The sequence below is a fragment of the Acipenser ruthenus genome, chromosome 4, assembly GCF_902713425.1.
Source record: "Acipenser ruthenus chromosome 4, fAciRut3.2 maternal haplotype, whole genome shotgun sequence".
In the NCBI taxonomy this organism is placed as follows: Eukaryota; Metazoa; Chordata; class Actinopteri; order Acipenseriformes; family Acipenseridae; genus Acipenser; species Acipenser ruthenus.
Genome location: NC_081192.1, coordinates 19,159,363 through 19,177,191, shown reverse-complemented (window position 1 = coordinate 19,177,191; position 17,829 = coordinate 19,159,363). Strand labels below are relative to the sequence as shown.

The following is a 17,829-nucleotide window of genomic DNA, read 5'->3' as shown; positions in this document are numbered from 1 at the left end:
GGAACGCATGAAAGAAAGTATTTTTGCACCTCTCAGCCACCATACAGGAACGGGATTTCAACTGTAAAACAGCTCTGCCACTTCTCTTGCTATCTGCTGTTCACCTGGGGGGACACGACTCCAGTTATCTGTCAGTGTATCAAACACACTTCACTGATTTCTCCCTGAGGTTAGTCTAGCTTTATTGCGGTCACCCCCGGGCTCGGCCTTCGACGAGTAGTCTTTCTTGGAAAGGGGCGGTCTGTGGCTTTCTAATTATACCAAATATGGGCATCTACGGGCATCTACGTCGGTGAGACTCTGACCTGACTGCTCACGCTGTGTGAGAGAGCACTGGATGGAGCAGACGCGCAGGATCGCAAAGAAAACATTGCAAAACAAAATAAAATAAGATTGCGTTTCCCTTGTTTTTGATCATTTTCTTTACTTTTATATATTATTTTGCATTTCTTGCATTTTCTATAGTTTTGTTATAAATGGCTGTAACTTTTGTTCTGGTGTTCCAATTTTAATTATTTCATTACAGACGACTTACAATTGTTACAAGATATCATTATTTTTACATACAATTACCCGTTTATACAGTTGGGTTTTTACTGGAGCAATCCAGGTAAAGTACCTTGCTCAAGCGTACAGCAGCAGTGTCCCCAACCTGGGATTGAACCCACGACCCTCCGGTCAAGAGTCCAGAGCCCTAACCACTACTCCACACTGCTTGATTAGGTCAAGGTCTAATGACCCTTTTGATTGTTTCAGAATATTTGTGAGGGTTAGGACAAGTAGTAGATTAATTTGTTATCCTCTCCTGCCTTCCACCATGGAGTTATCATTTTGGTGGTTTCAAATTTTAACATTAGACCTGTTGCTTTTATTGTACCTACACTTTTATTACTATTTGAATGCTGCAGAAACCCTGCAGGACTGTGGAATGTACTGTATACCACAGCTGATCTGTTCAGTACTCATCAATGTGTTATGTTTTCAGTGTATTTTTGCATTGCAAACCTCACTTGTCCTCCCAGGATGTCTAAACTGGATTTGTAGCGGTTGCCATTTGTCAGCAATAAATTGCTGTGATTGATCTCCAAAGAGGAGATTTGTTTTCTTTACCCTGCATCTGTTCCAGAATGCACAGCTTTTTTTTATTTTTTTTTATTGAAAACACAATTTGCAAGACAACAGTCAAGAATTCTCAATGTGCTATCTGTTGCTTTCCAGCTCTGTTGCCCTTGGCTTCTGGAAGCAAAAGTTCCTGTGAATTTAAAAGCAAGGCCTTGCAAGAAGGCTTTGCAGATTGATGATGCTTCATACAGTGGTGGCTAAATTACTCTTTACTTTTGAAATATGGAACACATACATGCTGTGTCGAGGTTGTATTGGGTTTATAACACAACAGAATATCAAATGTATGGAAGAGAAATAAGGGATACCTGTGCCTTTTCTGTACTGACCGTTTGGATGTATATGCAAAACACGAGCCAGTATCCAATCAGTGGGCACACATTGTAATAAGTAAATCCAAGAAAAAAAAAATCCTTTGTCAATATATGGAATGGGAAACATTTAAAGTGCTGTGGATCAAAGAGAGCCATTGTTTTAAAAGTCAATTTGAAGACTGTGTCCTACAGAATTGTCCTTTAACCCTTTGCAGTCCATTTATTAATTGCGTGTCAGGCACGCCAGGTCTAATTAATTTTCACACGCGCAGTTAATTTTAGACGCGCTGTTTAAAAGTATTTTTTTTCACAGTCAAACGGGTTTAAATGGCCCTGCATATCAACAAAGCACACACTAGGCATCTCCAGCCCTGCCCCAGCCTTTTGTTTGCTATAGCGTTCAGCTATGTAAGAAATAAATAATAATAATAATAATAGTCGTACATACCGATCGATCATCTCCAGATCACTCGTTTTATCACCAAACTCCTCAATAATGCGATCCAAGTCATTATTTTATTACTATAACATCTGAAAAAAGCTCTGCAAATGTCCATGATAGTCTCAGTGCGCTGACGCACTTAGCCAGCTTGTTTACTATGGATGCCCATTATCTGATACCTGATACCATGTATGACTATTCATGAAATACGCCTTTTTTTTTTTTTTTTTTTTTTTTTTTTTCCGACTTGTCTCAGCTCCTGTCGCTACCACTCGGCAATTGAATGGTTTTCTCGGCTTTTTCCGGAGAAAAAACGACTAAACACCCGTTTATTGCGTTGCTATAATGATGTCGGACCCAGTCCGACAAAGGACCTGTGAGGAATAATTGCAATGTCGGACCCAGTCCGACAATGGACCGCAAAGGGTTAACAAACTGTACTTGTTTTTTTTTGGTTTTTTTTCTAATTGCCGTTGAGATAGTTTCATTAAAACACGGGACCTGAGAGAGTGCACTGATTAAGGCATCATGGGACCTGTCAGAGTTCGAGGGTGGAGAACGCTCTGTTTGGTATAGAAATACTGAGGGTGGCTTGGGTTTTGTGACACACTCACCTTGTTGCAGCCACTGCTGGCATATGGATAATTCAGCACAGTCTGCAGCACCCCCTGGCCCAATGCAGAATGAGCTCAGTAAGGCTTCATTTAGCAGCCCTGTGATTCTTCAGTCATATACTTGTTGGTTGTTTTCTACAGCTTGTTTTTTGATGATGTTGCTTTCTTTTTGAGGGTAGCCATTCAAGTCAAGTCAAGTCATTCAAGAATGAATACTCGATTTTGATGTTGAGTGTGGAGCCAACCGTTGCTGACAAATTGAATCAAGCCATGTGTTCCACTTTCGGTCAGAGCTATTTTGGGTTACAGTTTTAACCACTGATTACTCAGAATTTCAACCAGTGATGGCTTTGTATAATTTTTAAAAATCAGATTTTACACTGACCTTTAGACCCTTAAATAGTGCTGTAAGTAGTGGGGTTCTGAAAAAATACTGTTGTACGTCCCCACTTACACAGAATGTTAACAGTGAAGTGAAAAATTACAGGTACGTTATTTAAACAGTTGTAGCAACACGTGGGGACGTGCAAAGCTATAATTTTTGGAACCCAGCTACTTACTGTTAAGGTTGTGTTGTTTACTATCCACCAAGCCACAGTGAAGATTCCAATAGCACTGGGAAGCTAGGAAGGATTCCTTTCTAGTTAACTATGCAAACTATGCTAATTCCAGTTAACTATGCTAATACTAAACCTATGTTTGAAATCAGTGACTTGCTTAACGTCATAGTGGGGCAGTGTGGTTACACCATGTTCTGCTTCACCAACTTTTGCCATAAGTTGTTTTTTTTTTAAATTTGAGAGGCATTGCGACAAGCAGCTTGGGCACTGTGGCAGTTGCTGCCGGTGCCGTCAGTTTTTTCGCGCCATGTCCTCTGTAGGGAGCCTTTACTCACTTGTATGTGACTATTAGTGCATTTTATAATGATGGTAGCACAGCATTCAATAGCAGACATATGGACTACATGCGCATTGTGTAGTGTAGGCTGACTGTAGGCTATTGTTATATCTGAGCAGTTTGGACGAAGTAGCTAAATTGGAGAGCTATGTGAACTGCGATGTTTAGTTTCCATTGTTTATTTTATTTCCAGTGGGAAAACCTTTTTAGGATTAGCTTTGTTTAACCTAAGATTTTCATTTCAACCACAGATTGATGTGAGCAGTGCACTTGAAATGGGAATGTTTGGAGTAGGAAATGCGGTAAAGTTATTAATATTACAAATAAACGCATAACAAAATATATGTGCGCAAAAGAGATTTGATTTAAATAGTTTATGTAACAAGTACATTTACATTTTGTAAAAGCCCTCCCAGAAAGATGGGGTGTGCTTGCAAGTCCTACATTTCAAAAAGATACACTTAGAGCTTATATATGAGAGTTAAGTGTTAACCCTTTGAGTCCTGGCGGAAGCTCAAGGTCCCTCATTGTCCTAGCACTGTGTGTTCACATCGGAAATCACGTCGGGACGTCACGGGACTGCTAGTTCCCTGTCTGAGGTAGTGTAGAAATGTATTTAAAAAATAAATACATTTGCCCTGTTCTCATATATACTCAATAACAGAGTTCCTTTTTGAAATATATAACTTATGATGTCACATTCTTCAGCTCAACAAAAATAATTCAGGACTGAAAGGGTTAAATCAACTACCACCATGTGAAATTTATCAAATGTTATATTGCTTTGGTTATTCTAACAGTTTAGAAAATTATAATTCATGTGCTAACACAGGAGCATCTTCATTAATTAGCAAGGTAAGAAATCTCCAGGCACCCAGTACCAGGTTTCAGAACTACCCTCGTAGGATACCGCAAAATCCTCCTAATGTGATCATGTTGGTATTATTTATTTATTTATTTATTTATTTATTTATTTATTTCTTAGCAGACGCCCTTATCCAGGGTGTCTTACAATTGTTATAAGATATCACATTATTTTTACATACAATTACCCATTTATACAGTTGGGTTTTTACTGGAGCAATCTAGGTAAACTACCTTGCTCAAGGGTGCAGCAGCAGTGTGCTCCAACTGGGATTGAACCCACGACCCTCCGGTCAATAGTCCAGAGCCTTAACCACTACTCCACATTGCTGCCGTATACCCATTTTAATTACATAGTGTACCTTCATTTTAATTACATAGTGGTTCATTCAGTAGACCAGAACATTTAGAACTGATGGATCAACAAAGGAATGCAATTATGCTGTTGAATTGACCAGTGATTCAGTTAAGCGGTAACCTGCTAAATCTGCTCTGACCTTTCCTATAGCTGCCAGAGCAACTCCCAAGAGGTATCCAATAAATGATCTACAGACTGACTTCATTGCATCTCACGTGATACATTAAGTGAAGTTTAGGCCTGATCATTTAAGTAATATGTTTCTTATCCTTGGAATGTGTATTGCCACTGCTAATTTCTTCTAGTTTCTTTTTTTTTTGTCTGTTTGTTTGCAGTGCTTTTTAAATGCTTGTGATTATTATGGCCATCTACGTAATCACATGCAAATCACTTCAAATGGTCTGTATGTTACCTGCGAGTCATCCCCATTATAAATATCATATGGGAGATAGTGAAATTGAAGAAGGGAACTATGAAAAAGACCTAGGAGTTTATGTTGACTCAGAAATGTCTTCATCTAGACAATGTGGGGAAGCTATAAAAAAAAAAAAAGGCTAACAAGATGCTCGGATATATTGTGAGAAGTGTTGAATTTAAATCAAGGGAAGTAATGTTAAAACTCTACAATGCATTAGTAAGACCTCACCTAGAATATTGTGTTCAGTTCTGGTCACCTCCTTACAAAAAGGATTTTGCTGCTCTAGAAAGAGTGCAAAGAAGAGCAACCAGAATTATCCCAGGTTTAAAAGGCATGCCGTATGCAGACAGGCTAAAAGAATTGAATCTATTCAGTCTTGAACAAAGAAGACTACACGGCGATCTGATTCAAACATTCAAAATCCTAAAAGGTATAGACAATGTCAACCCGGGGGACTTCTTTGACTTGAAAAAAGAAAAAAGGACCAGGGGTCATAAATGGAGATTAGATAAGGGGCATTCAGAACAGAACATAGGAGGCACTTTTTTACACAGAGAATTGTGAGGGTCTGGAACCAACTCCCCAGTAATGTTGTTGAAGCTGACACCCTGGGATCCTTCAAGAAGCTGCTTGATGAGATTCCTGGATCAATAAGCTACTAACAACCAAACGAGCAAGATGGGCTGAATGGCCTCCTCTCGTTTGTAAACTTTCTTATGTTCTTATGCTTGCAAAAGAAACTGAATAGAAAACAGCACAGTTTTTCAGAGGGAAACCTGGCAGGCATCACTTTCTAGCAGACGTGCACACTTCTTTGTACAAGTAGACACCTTCTGTTTAAGTAAAGCAGCATGTGGATATACCGCTCACCTATACAAAATGTCACATTCATACTGCATGTATATCTTAAGTAGGAGTATGACATCAGTGTGTGAAAATTACCAGCTTTCTCATATTGGTTTAGTGTGTTTTTCATACACCACTGTCTACTTTGTAGTCTGGACATTGAGAATAAATGGCTATTCCTTCATATCAGTATTTGCTTTAGTCAATGACAGATCTGTATTGTATCTGTATCTCCGTTGTACTATTTAAGAATACTGATGGTGAATTGCACAGATTAGTAACTATAACAAATATTGGAAAACCCTTCCACAGCATTTTTTTGGTCATGCCGCTGTGTTTGGACATAAGATGAGATTCATTTTTTCGTTTATCAACCTGGGTTTTGTGATGTCATTCAGAACAGCTGCAGGGTTTCCCAGAAATGCTGTAAACTGTAGAGCAAAAGCATAGAGGCAATTGTGGTTTACAGTTTGCTGAAAAAAAGTTTGTAAGGTTAATGTTTGAAGATGTTCCTGAGGGGTGATTTTGACATCATAGGACATGTTTGTCTTTAATCACGTTTTAAATGTATTGATCTTCTGCTCTTCAGCGTATGGAAACATAAGCCGACTTGCAGACTTTTTCTAGCAACTTCTGAAGCTACTAGTTGTTAAACCATTTTGTTTAAGCTACTGAAATTCAAACTCTTTTGAGATTTGTTGTTTGAACTCTTGACATGGGAAAGCTTGTCGGAAATTGTCTCTTACAAATAGAAAAGGGTATAAAAGGTCTAGGTTTAAATTTGTGTTTGTATGTGTTTATTTGAAATGTATACACCTGTGTGCTCCTTGATTTGTACAAGTAACACATGAAATCAAGTGGATTTTGCTTTTGCTTTTAATTAGAAAGGCTAATGATAAATGATAAATGGGTGTGTTAAGTTTGCAAGCAAATCCTTAAAATGTAAGTGGTGCAACAAGGAGGAAATCCTTGTGATATGCATGATATGCAGGTCACAATAAGATTTACATCATGATACATGGGATCGTCCTGATGGGCTTCTTGAATGATGCATAATTAGATCAAATGATCATTTAATTATGGATTATTTTGTTAAAATATTTTTAAAAAACTGATTTTAAAACTGTATGGGGAACTGCAACTTGAACACTGTGTAATTTATAGGCCTCATATCCTCCATCCTTCTAATTACAGTAGCTTTTAAAGTACCTTTGTTTACCTAGCCTGAAGGAGCGGAACTACAGTAATTGCTTGGATCAGGAGCTGGTAGTTAAACTAAAGAATTATTACGCAACGCATTACCTTTACCTCTAAGTCTTTTATTCAATGTGATTGGGTTTTCACTTCTCTTACACTAACTTCTTGTTATCCTACGATATACCCTAATTACCAGTCTATAATATTTGGATCATTTGTTTGTTCGAATCTGTGGTATTTGGATAAATGTGTTTCGACTTGACTTGCACTGCTTGAAACAAACTTTTTTTTTTTTTTTCAACCAATTTCCTTGTGCTATAACATGCTAAAACATGTCATTAGTAAACCTGATCCTGTTACTCCTAGCAGCATCAAGCATTCTGTCTGAGAGGTTCATTTGATTAACCGATACCCTGCGGGGCATGCCATCCCTGGATTTTATCAACGCATTGTACAGCACCAGGGAATCCTTACATGTTGTACCAGCTACCTACTCTTAAGGGTAATCCCAGGATAAACATTACTAGGTAGTTGATGCAGTCCAGGGTGTTTTTCTCCAGGTGTTTTAATACAATCCAGCTTTTGCTGGTCTTTGCAGGGTACAGGTTGATCAAATCATCCACTAATGATCTAGTATTTAAAAATAACCTGTTTAAACTTAACATATTTAAAGGTGCTTAACCAATCAGAAACCAATCCCCTTATGAGAATCCCTTCAATAGAGGGCAGGTATTGCTTATTTTTTTAAAAAGCAATTTGTTTAATTACTACAAAATAAAATATATAAGACTATGTGTGTATATCCCTAGTAATGTCTGTCAGAAAGCGGGAATGATCTTTCATGATTGAGCTGTATATGCTTTGTGTTCTGTGATTTATTATTATTATTATCTATTTTTTTTTTTTTTGTAGTGGTATACTATATGCTTTGAAGTAGCAGTGATTTTGTTTTATTGAGTATTTGGGCAACTCCAAAAAATTAATATTTTTCTCTACACATTTGTTTCAGGGACATTATGCACCTGTTTTTGTTACACCTGATTGATCAGAGAGGGTAGGAGAGGTACAGGAGCTACAGAGCGAAATAAGTCTTAGCTAGCGATTTTCAAAAGTGGATCTGACTGCTCCTCCAGATCCCCTGAACTTGATTACTACACAGCAGTCCTACCCTAGGCAGATAGTACAGTTTGGGGGCTTTTCATGCATTGTACCTCTATTAAGAGGAATTATCTACAGTCTGGGTATATACAGTACAACTACCTTGGCTGTCGGACAGCTTTGAAAACTATACCCAGCTGGAAAGTGTTTTTGTTAGGGATGTTTTTATTTCAATTATAGTCAAGCATAAAAAATACAGTATATAGGTATTCTGAAGTCCCTGTTATGGTTTTGAACTCTCCTGGCATCTGCAATGAGGTCAAGGTAAAATACCTTCACTGAAACTATTTAGTGAGTTAACTTTGTATTACATTTCTGTTAATTCCATGTAATGTACAAGGAGATGCTTGATTTGTAATATTTCATTTACTAGTGGGTCTTGGGGCAACAGGCTACATTTACACATAGAGCTTTTTTTTACAAAGCATTAACCATGTACGAAGTTTGCACCATATTTTTTTGTAAATTGAAAATCAAGCTGCTAATGTTCCAGAACTAGTTAGAAACTACAAAGGTGGAACTAGGAGCTCTTAATTAACTTTTCAGAAAAAAGGGTATTAACTTAGCACAGTGGCCCATTTTAATACATCTGAATGAATCATGGCTAAGATGCTTATAGACTGCCACAGTACAACAGCTTACTGCATTTCCTATATTTATACAGGGGTGTGCCATTCATATCGCCCGGGACAACAAGTTTTGTAGGACGGACAACAAGTTTTGCCGTTATAATTTGCCCGTCGGATGAGTAGTTTTTATTTATTTATTTGTCTATGTTCGTTCTGTTGCTAGAAATACACGCCGTGTATATTTGTAGAGAGCCACACAAATTTCTGAAAACTGAATTGCTGAAGTCTAGCACATACACAAACATTTTAAGGAGTATTTTACGTCGCACCCCTGTTACGTCTGATTGGCCAGCTGTGGAAGAAGCTGATCTTCTGTTGGTTACAAAGAAACCCAGAAATGACTTCCTAAGAGTGAGAGCCTTTCTGAAGACGCAGGCTAATCTTTTAAACTTAAGGTATTTGTAAATGAGCAAATAGGTTATACTGCTTTCTTAATACATGACATGACATTTAAAGTAAAGTTACAAAAATAATAATAGTCACCCATGTACACAAAACTAAAATATGACCGTGATAGTCACAGGGGGGTGAAGCAGTCATGGTTTCAAACCCTCTGGTACCGAAAGAACATTTTCACAGATGAAAAGGAGAGGGTTGTATGCAGTGCACTGTCAGTGACCGGAGCTGCTGATGAAGTTGTTTTACCATTTGACGGATTGGACAGCAAGCGGACAATCCTGACAAACCGGTCTCTGGGTGAGCAGGCAGGCAGGCAGGCAGGCAGGCAGGCAGGTGTTATGAAGATCTGCATTGATTTTTCTCATTCAGTCTCTAGTCAGGAGTGTTGCACGTGGCAGTTGTTCTTGCTGTGGCCCCATCCACTGGTTAAGGGAAAGATCTGGACTTACCTTTCTGTTGAGGGAATCATCAACCATGTTGAAGCATCCAGTGTATTTCAGGTTCTTGGTATGGTATCTCTCTAGGCAATGCGAGGAGGTAAAGTTGTTTAAATCTTTAGAGACTGTATAGTACCTGCAGATAGGTCTGTGGTTTGGCTGTTGCATAATAGGCACTTCTCACACTTCCCTTTATTTGACGGTGTAGGAGGGATTGGCAGCAGTTGTCGCACTAACAAGGTTTTGTCTCCATTTGCAAACCTTAGCATTGTAACTGCAGTCTTCAAGGCATTGGGTTGCGAGAGGATTCTCACACAGTATACAGCATACCTGGCACTCTGTTCTGTTTTATTTTATTTCTATTTTAAAATAGCCTGGAACTTTCAGATCTTTGTCGTCTAGGTTTTTGTTTGAGTTAAGAATAATTGGATACAAAACTTTTTTATATTTTTGCACAGATTGCATCCCTCACAATATAACAGTTTATTCTTCTTGAAACGTGAGTAAAATGTCAAGTTTAATTAAGAATTTCCCGTCTGAGTCATTGAGTTTGTGTACTCCTTGAGTTTGGGCTTCCTAAATGACCGACTTCCACCTACCCCAAGGAATAAATTGTCGTGCCATTTAGTTAAGGGTACTTTGTTCCTTTTACACGGCGCCGTCACAGGTCGGGAGGGAGACTAACACCAAGAATCATTCGATCTCTGTCACACTTGCCTATGCTTCTATTTTGTTATTTGCAAAAAAAAAAGAAAATAAGCTTTCTGCAAAGCATTAAAAAATAATAAAAAATGGCTACACAATTGCACTTTAATGGCTAATGTCTTAATTTGTTTTGTACCTTGTGCAGCACTTAAAAACGAGTGTGTACATTGGCAAAGAATAAATCAAGATGCTGTAATGGAGCAACAGTAAAATGCAAAAATGTGGAAAGCATAGAAGGTGTCAGTTTACCAAAACAATATGGATTTGGATGAGTGTGCAATTTAGTGTGCAGGACAAGAACTTGTCCTTTAAAGATGGCTGTGACACTGAACTTTCAGGTATACTATACCTGTTTCCTTATGTATGCATGGTCTTTGATAGAATTTAAGAATTGATTTGTCTCCACCTACTGTTGGTAACTGGTAACGCAAAACATGCAGTAAGACAAGTGCTTTGGGGTTCAGTATGAAGGCAGAAGTGATTTGAATGTAATGTTTGTCTACTTGCATTTCAAATAACTGAAGTTACACCCATGTCAAAAAATTGAGCTGACATTGAGACATGCATGTGGCAAGAATTATTGTAAAAATGTCACACTGAATTGATGAATAAATGATGAATTTAAAATGCCTGACAAATACAGTGGAATGATCTCCGGCACACATTTCTGGGTGTAAAGTTTGGTTGAGCGAGGCTCCTGTGTGTTAACGGTTGTCCCTCATCTCTCTTTTTCTCCTCAGCCTGACCAGGAAGCCTTGTCCCCACGGAGCATAAGGCCAGCGCAGGAGGAAGATGATCTGAACAAGACGCTGGGGGTGGAGCGGTTCGAGGAGATCCTGCACGAGTCCCACTCTCGCAGCGGCAGCGACGACCTCCGACGCAACTACAACGAAGAGGACTTTGAATGTGAGTCCACCAATGGGGAGCTGGGGCTTTAAACATTGGGGTGCGCTCCTTAGGCTTCATAGTAGTTTAGAGTTTAAACTAACCACCTGTTGTTTTTATGTAAATAATTATTTAAAAAATAACTTGTGTCTTCCATGCTTCTGAATAACATTAAAATATTTCTCACTGCAGTAAACATGGTAATTGAATACAAAACAGCACTTTTTGGACTTTTTGCACAGCTGGCATCTTTTACTGCTTGAATAAAACCCTCCCAATCTAAGGGCTTCTTGAAACATGATGGTATTTCTGATTGGTGTCGGAGATTCCAAATATGTTAAACAAGCCAAGCAAACAAGCTTTGAAGGGATTTTTAGCCACATTTTTGTCTTTAACATGATGACATCAGCTAAAAACGGACATAGTTTCTTAGAATTGATGATGGAGTGCTTTGGGTTATGGTGGGTTTAAGACTCACTTTTGTTCCCTTTTGAAATTTGAAATTAGCGGTTATTTTCAAATATTTGTTTTCTAAAGTGTACATTTAAAATAAATAAATAAATAAATGTTTCTGCATCAGGATTATTCATGTGTTTTATAAGCGCTGATGCAGAATTGTAGTTATAGTCTACCACAAAACATGCATCTCTAAAGTACTGGGAACAAAAACAGCTTTTCATAAAATGCAGTTAGACCAATTTTAAGATTATTCAATTTGAATTGTTGATTTTGAAGCAAACTTCAGTTATTCATTGATTCGAATGTTCTAAAATAAAAGTTTGTTTTGTTTCTTTTCAAAGATCATCGGCACTCCTCACACCACATCCACCATCCTCTGTCCACGCACCTGCTCTCGGATGGGCGCAAGAAGAAAAACTCCAAGAAGAAGGGCAGTGGGGGGGACAAGAAGAAGCCTAGGGCCTCCTCCCCGGGGGGCAGCGCTCCCACTATTGAGGAAGGGGAGGAGGAGGGGGAGGATGAGGAGACAGAGGAGTCCAGCAGCCCCCAGGAGAAAGTCTTCACCACCCCCACCACTTCCCAGGACGTGCAGGTATACTGATGTAGTAAAGTTAACGAATGCGGCATTGAAACACAATGGTCCTGGATTTTGAGGTGCACATCTGTGATGACATCGAGATGGGGGGTCCATTCTGCTAAGTCTAGCACTTCAGCTACTTTTAACCTGTCTACTGGTCTGAGCATTTGTGATCTATGTTACTGCCCCAAATAGCCCAATCAACACCACTGCCCATCACCTGGATGTCAGCACCTGCTCATTTAACAAGAGCAGGAAATTATTTAGTTGTACATTTTATGTATTTATTTTTGTCTGTGTAGTTCTTTCTTTCGGATGATGATGCTGTGGACTCGGACTCTGCACCATTAAAGGGAGGCAGCAAGACGCCGCCCAGGAAGCTGGAGGTTGTGCCAGTTTCTGCCCTCAATGCAGACGAGAAGACCAGGAATGCTGCTGACTCATCCACCACAGAGTGAGTACTGCCACTGCACTGAGCCTGGGATTACCTATTTCAGTTGGAGCACTGCATTTTGGAAAGCAGCCTGTCTAAACCATGCAACCCCACATACAAATTCACTTCATCCTGGACTTCAATAATTAATTTAAAAAGAGACTGCACAAGCTTTAGACAATTTGCTCTCTCCAATTTCATTATTTTATTTCTAGTTTCATTACCAAAAAAAAATGGAAAGTATCTGTATCGCCTGGTTTTACAGACCCCTATTAGCACAAATCTTGGACTACCTAACGTTACCTTAATAATATTAGTGCTAACTGGGTCTGTGAAACCAGACGTATATTTCTAAACCCCCTATGTGCAAGTATTAAATATAAATATGCAAGCGTAGTGGTGATGGTGTAATTCTTTTTGGAAGAAAACAACACCTGGACAATCTTTCACGCATGACATCAAATAATCGCTTTAGTTTCCTTCGTGTTCCAATAGTAGTGTCTTTGTGTGCTGTGGAGGAGTGTTGTAATGTCACTGCAGGATTTACTCAAATGAACCAACATAGCCACCTTTTCGTTTAACTCGATTAATCTGCAGTGGCATTTCAATTAAGCCCAATTCTGTACATTCCATGTTCAACTTCCCCGAGCTGTTCCCCTAACCAAACACTCCATTCTCTTCTCACCATTAACTTTGAAGAGTACTTTAAGTAGTTTCAAATGTAATTTATGTGTGTTTTAGTTTTGTTCATTTCCCTTGACTATTCTAGAGAGTTTGCAATAATTCTGACTGGTACTGGGTTGCTTATAATTTTTATAATTTTTCTTGAATTTGAGTCTGTCTGGAGAACCTTAAGTGTATTGGACTGAACCATGTGACAGCGTGACCTTTCAACTCCAGCAGCCCCACCTACAATACATTTTATATTGACAGTGGGAGAACATGGGGCTGGACTGAAAGAGTTGATGTAATTGGAATGAGGATGGCTGCTCGGTTCAGGCACTAAGGGTCCTTCAGACAAGCTCAAAGTTTAAAAAAAAAACAAAAAAAAAAAAAAAACAGCCAGGTAAAGGCTGATTTTAAGAAAGATGATAAATACTCAAAGATTGCAAACACTGTAGAATAAAGGGGACAAGAATAAGCAATTGAAATTAAATTTAAAGCTACTTACTCTTTAGCACCTTTTAAATGAGCACTAAAACACTGCAGGTTGATTTTATCAACTTCGTAGACTTGGCCATGCAAAAAGAGGAGCATGTTTGACTGCAATCCCGGCAAGGGGCTGACTTTTTTTCTTTGTTTTGCAGCAAGCAAAAAAAGTGAATGTATTTTTTAGAGAACTTTGTCATGGCCACAGAGTTCTAGTGTCTGAAACACAGTCAGACATTACAGCAGCGTGACCATTGAAGGGACAGTTAAGTGGTACTGATGGGTAAAAAATAGCAATGTTGTTTTAAGCCATGACGGGGCAAAATAAAACAGGCTGCTTCCCCCAGATTTAGCAAAGGAAGAAAATCTCATATATTAAAACATACAACAGCTTAATAACGACTGTGTGCCACAGATTGCCTGATCCAGCAATCACCACTTAAGTGGTTTGGTTGCTTCTATTTATACTGAGCGTTTTTCTTTATCCTTTTTTATGAAAATAGTCACGTAAACAAACCTGCCAGACACACTCCTCTGCAGTTTTTGTGAGGACTCAAAACCACTCTAGTTTTGGAATCAGATGTTGGTAAAAACCACACAATCAGTTGAAGATGACCAGTCTGTTTGAATTACTAAGTATTAAAAGAGCAACATAGAGGATGGTTATAAAATCATGACCTGCTATAAGGAATTCTTTATTTGCATATTATTTACACTGGAACCCTTTCTCACTGTTTCAGGGGGAGGGCATGTGGGGCGTTAAATTACTTTTGCCCACTCCCAAGTAGTCATTTTTATATTGGACTTGTTACAGAAATTCCAGTTCAGAGGGTATAAAGTATTCCTAAAGATGTGCTTGATGGAACTGAACTGTTTTGTTTCTACAGTAAATCACTTGGCAGTATTTGGTTAATTGATAGTGAAATAAATACAGTTGGAAAATACTGTAGGTAGATAGTAATAAGCAAGTAATTGGTAAGGAATGAGAACTGTGGAAATATGCTTGTGATTCATACAGTAGATGGCATAAGGTAAAGAGCAAGCAAGTATATAAAAAAAGATTTAAATGCAATACACACTAGAATATTAAAAATCAACTTTAAAGTAATAGTAAATTTACACAAAGTTCAACATATCCAAAGCAAGTATATAAGAAGAGAATTCGAATTAAGATTTGGTAGCACTGTAGGTAGGTGTAGGTTCTAATTAGCTAAGGGGACATTTATCTCACTCCTTGTGACTGGTTCTCCTCAAACACACCTTTCTACTGGTCCTTTCAATTCAGAGAAAATCTGAAAATGTCCTTCTGGACTGGCTGTCTGTTCAAATGTTGTTTTGTTTTTTGTTTTTATATATATATATATGGTCTGTAGTGGCTCTAACAGAAAGATTCCACAGTAGTAAGCATGATTTCAGGCCTTGCTGTTCTGGCATAGTTTTTGAGAAAGTGGAGGGCAATAAAGTAGCCAACTGACTGACTGTTGCACAGGGGCTGACCCAATCTGTGGAGATGACCTCCGGGGCCTGACGACAGGGTAATTGCAGATTCAGAGCTTCTCCCCTTGGGCAGTGCATATCTGAGCCTCTGTATTTATTCTGCACAGAGAGAATGATGCTACAGCAGAAAGAGCGGGAGGCAGCAGCAGCCCCGGAATATCTGCGCATCCCACAGGGAACAGCAGCACTTCCAGTCGCCTCTACTCCAAATCCCAGCCAGCCCTCCGCAACTACAATCTGCGAGAGCGCCGACGCATCGGCAGCATGACCGCCGTGGAGGACGCCATGTACCAGAAGATCCCCACGGACGAGAGTGAGGCTCTGACCCTGGGGACTGCCGACCTCGACGGCATGAAGAGTGAGTATGATGCCTCCAGTGGGATGTGACGACTGCAGGGGACTGGGCTTGCAATTTATTCAAAGTTGAAGGCGAGCAAGATCGTGTGTGTGTGTGTGTGTTTAGATGTGAAGAGAGTTTATTGGGAATATTGAGCAACAGAAGTGAATGCCCCAGGTTTTTTTTATTTAATTTTTTTTTTTTTGACTGCACAAGAGAGTTAGACAGTCTGTCCTATGGTTAGTTTATGTGTTGTATCTGAGAAGATTCTGTACTGTAATGTTTAGCAATTGTAGTTGCAGAACATTGATGCAAGTGGGTTAGAATTAAGAAAAAATACAGCCGGCGGAACAATACAGGCAAGCAGGGTTTCCTTTATAAACTGAAGGGATCCAATTTGCAGGATACGTCAGATTGTAGCTGATTAACCACTAAAGATGAATTACCAAATGTATTCTATTCTCTTAACGCTCATTGAAATTATTCCTCAAGAACAGAGCTGTAATGTACATATTTTTCAATTGTGATAGTTAAGTTACCACTAACCCTGTATTACTGTCAGGATGTTAATACAAATGTTACTATATAATAAAATGTAAACAAACTATACTGTTCATATACATACTAGTATGTGTACAGTTTTAAAATAATGTATTTTTCTCAAATAATGTTGTAGTGCATCAGAAAAAAATAAATGGCATTTTTGGTTCAGCAGTTCTGTTTTTGTACAGGAACATTTTTATAGTAAATCAAATCAGCGAACATCATCAGTACACTACAGTAGTTGCAGTAACAACTGTACACTTATGAGAGTGTTTCATCTTTGCTACACGAAGTTACTGGCCATTTTTCATCCCTCACATATTACTGTGTAGCTTACACAGTGTTAAAAAAAAAAAAAAAAAAAAAAAAACATTTTGTAACTGCAATGCCTTTTTAAATAAATATTTTTAATGAACAGACAAAGTTAATTCAAACTAACATCCACACATAAAGTACTGCTGGAAGTTGTGGATTATGATTATACTGAAGATACCATTATGAAGTTGCAGACAGGAAATATTCATGACCTTTTTGTTTTTTAAGGCGTTTTACAACAGCAGTGCTCTTATGTAATTAGGTTTAAATAGTTCCGATATTTTTTTTAGTCATACCAGGTGCTATGTACATTTCCCCACGGCAATCCTGACCTTAACAACCACCCCTAGTGTGCACACCCTGAACTCTCAGCAGTAGCGCTCTCCAACAGAGTGCCCTTGAGTAGCATGTAAGAGCTACAGTAAGGTGTCGTCAGATTAGTTCTACAAACTGCAAAATCATACTGCATCTACTAGATAATGCAAGTTAAGCCTTGTGTAAAAAGTAATTTACTATTTTTAACTATCAACTTATTTTTTCAGTCTTCGTTATCTTTCCATTAGATAACGCTAGTTCTCAATTATTTTGAACACATCAATAAATATCTTCACCATAAGATACACAAACAGCTAATGATTAGGTTATCTAACAGATGGGTATTGCCTGAAGCTTCTTCTCTTGCAGTTAAACCACAAGCAATGGACACAACTTAGTAAGCTGATATAAATAGCTTGTTTTTTTTGTTTGGTTTTCTTTAGAAATAAGTGTGAACTTTTCAAACTCGAGCTCTGAGCCGCTTCTGGGACAATACATCTATCTTTTGTAGGTGGTGTCACCCATGGTTAAAGTCTGATCACTGTAAGTTAACCCTTTCCTTTTCAGTAATCCATTTTAATGATAGTAGAGGATTACCAGTCTACAAAGGGAAACCCACAGTTACAATGTCATTGTAGCGCTGTCCAACAGATTGCTCTTGAGTAGCATGTAGAAGCTAAAGTGGTGTATAGTCTGGGTAAACAACCACTGGTTGTTTTTGTGGTTACTTGTGTTTTTTTATGGCTTTATAATCTCCCTGGTCATTGGTGACTCTAACCAAAAAGGTTAGCCAGCTCTGCTCTACTGCACACACTGTTGTACCAAATGGTGCTGAAAAGCTTGGTCGTTTTGTGATGCAGACTACTCTCCACCAAGTTTGTGAATTAACTCAGATCTTTGTCGATAGTTTGTAGTCAAC

General features: G+C 38.6%; 1 protein-coding gene across 8 annotated transcripts in view; it reads left to right on the top strand.

Annotated features, from left to right (window-relative positions):
- LOC117400207 (anion exchange protein 2-like) overlaps positions 1 to 17,829 on the top strand; it is a 136,610-nt gene that overhangs the window by 86,911 nt on the left and 31,870 nt on the right. For all 8 annotated transcript variants that reach the window (XM_059022162.1, XM_059022157.1, XM_059022160.1 and 5 more), the window contains 4 exons: positions 11,141 to 11,306; positions 12,086 to 12,336; positions 12,624 to 12,775; positions 15,508 to 15,758. In XM_059022162.1, coding sequence (XP_058878145.1) covers positions 11,141 to 11,306; positions 12,086 to 12,336; positions 12,624 to 12,775; positions 15,508 to 15,758 — 820 coding nt within the window. The remainder of the gene's footprint in view (positions 1 to 11,140; positions 11,307 to 12,085; positions 12,337 to 12,623; positions 12,776 to 15,507; positions 15,759 to 17,829) is intronic.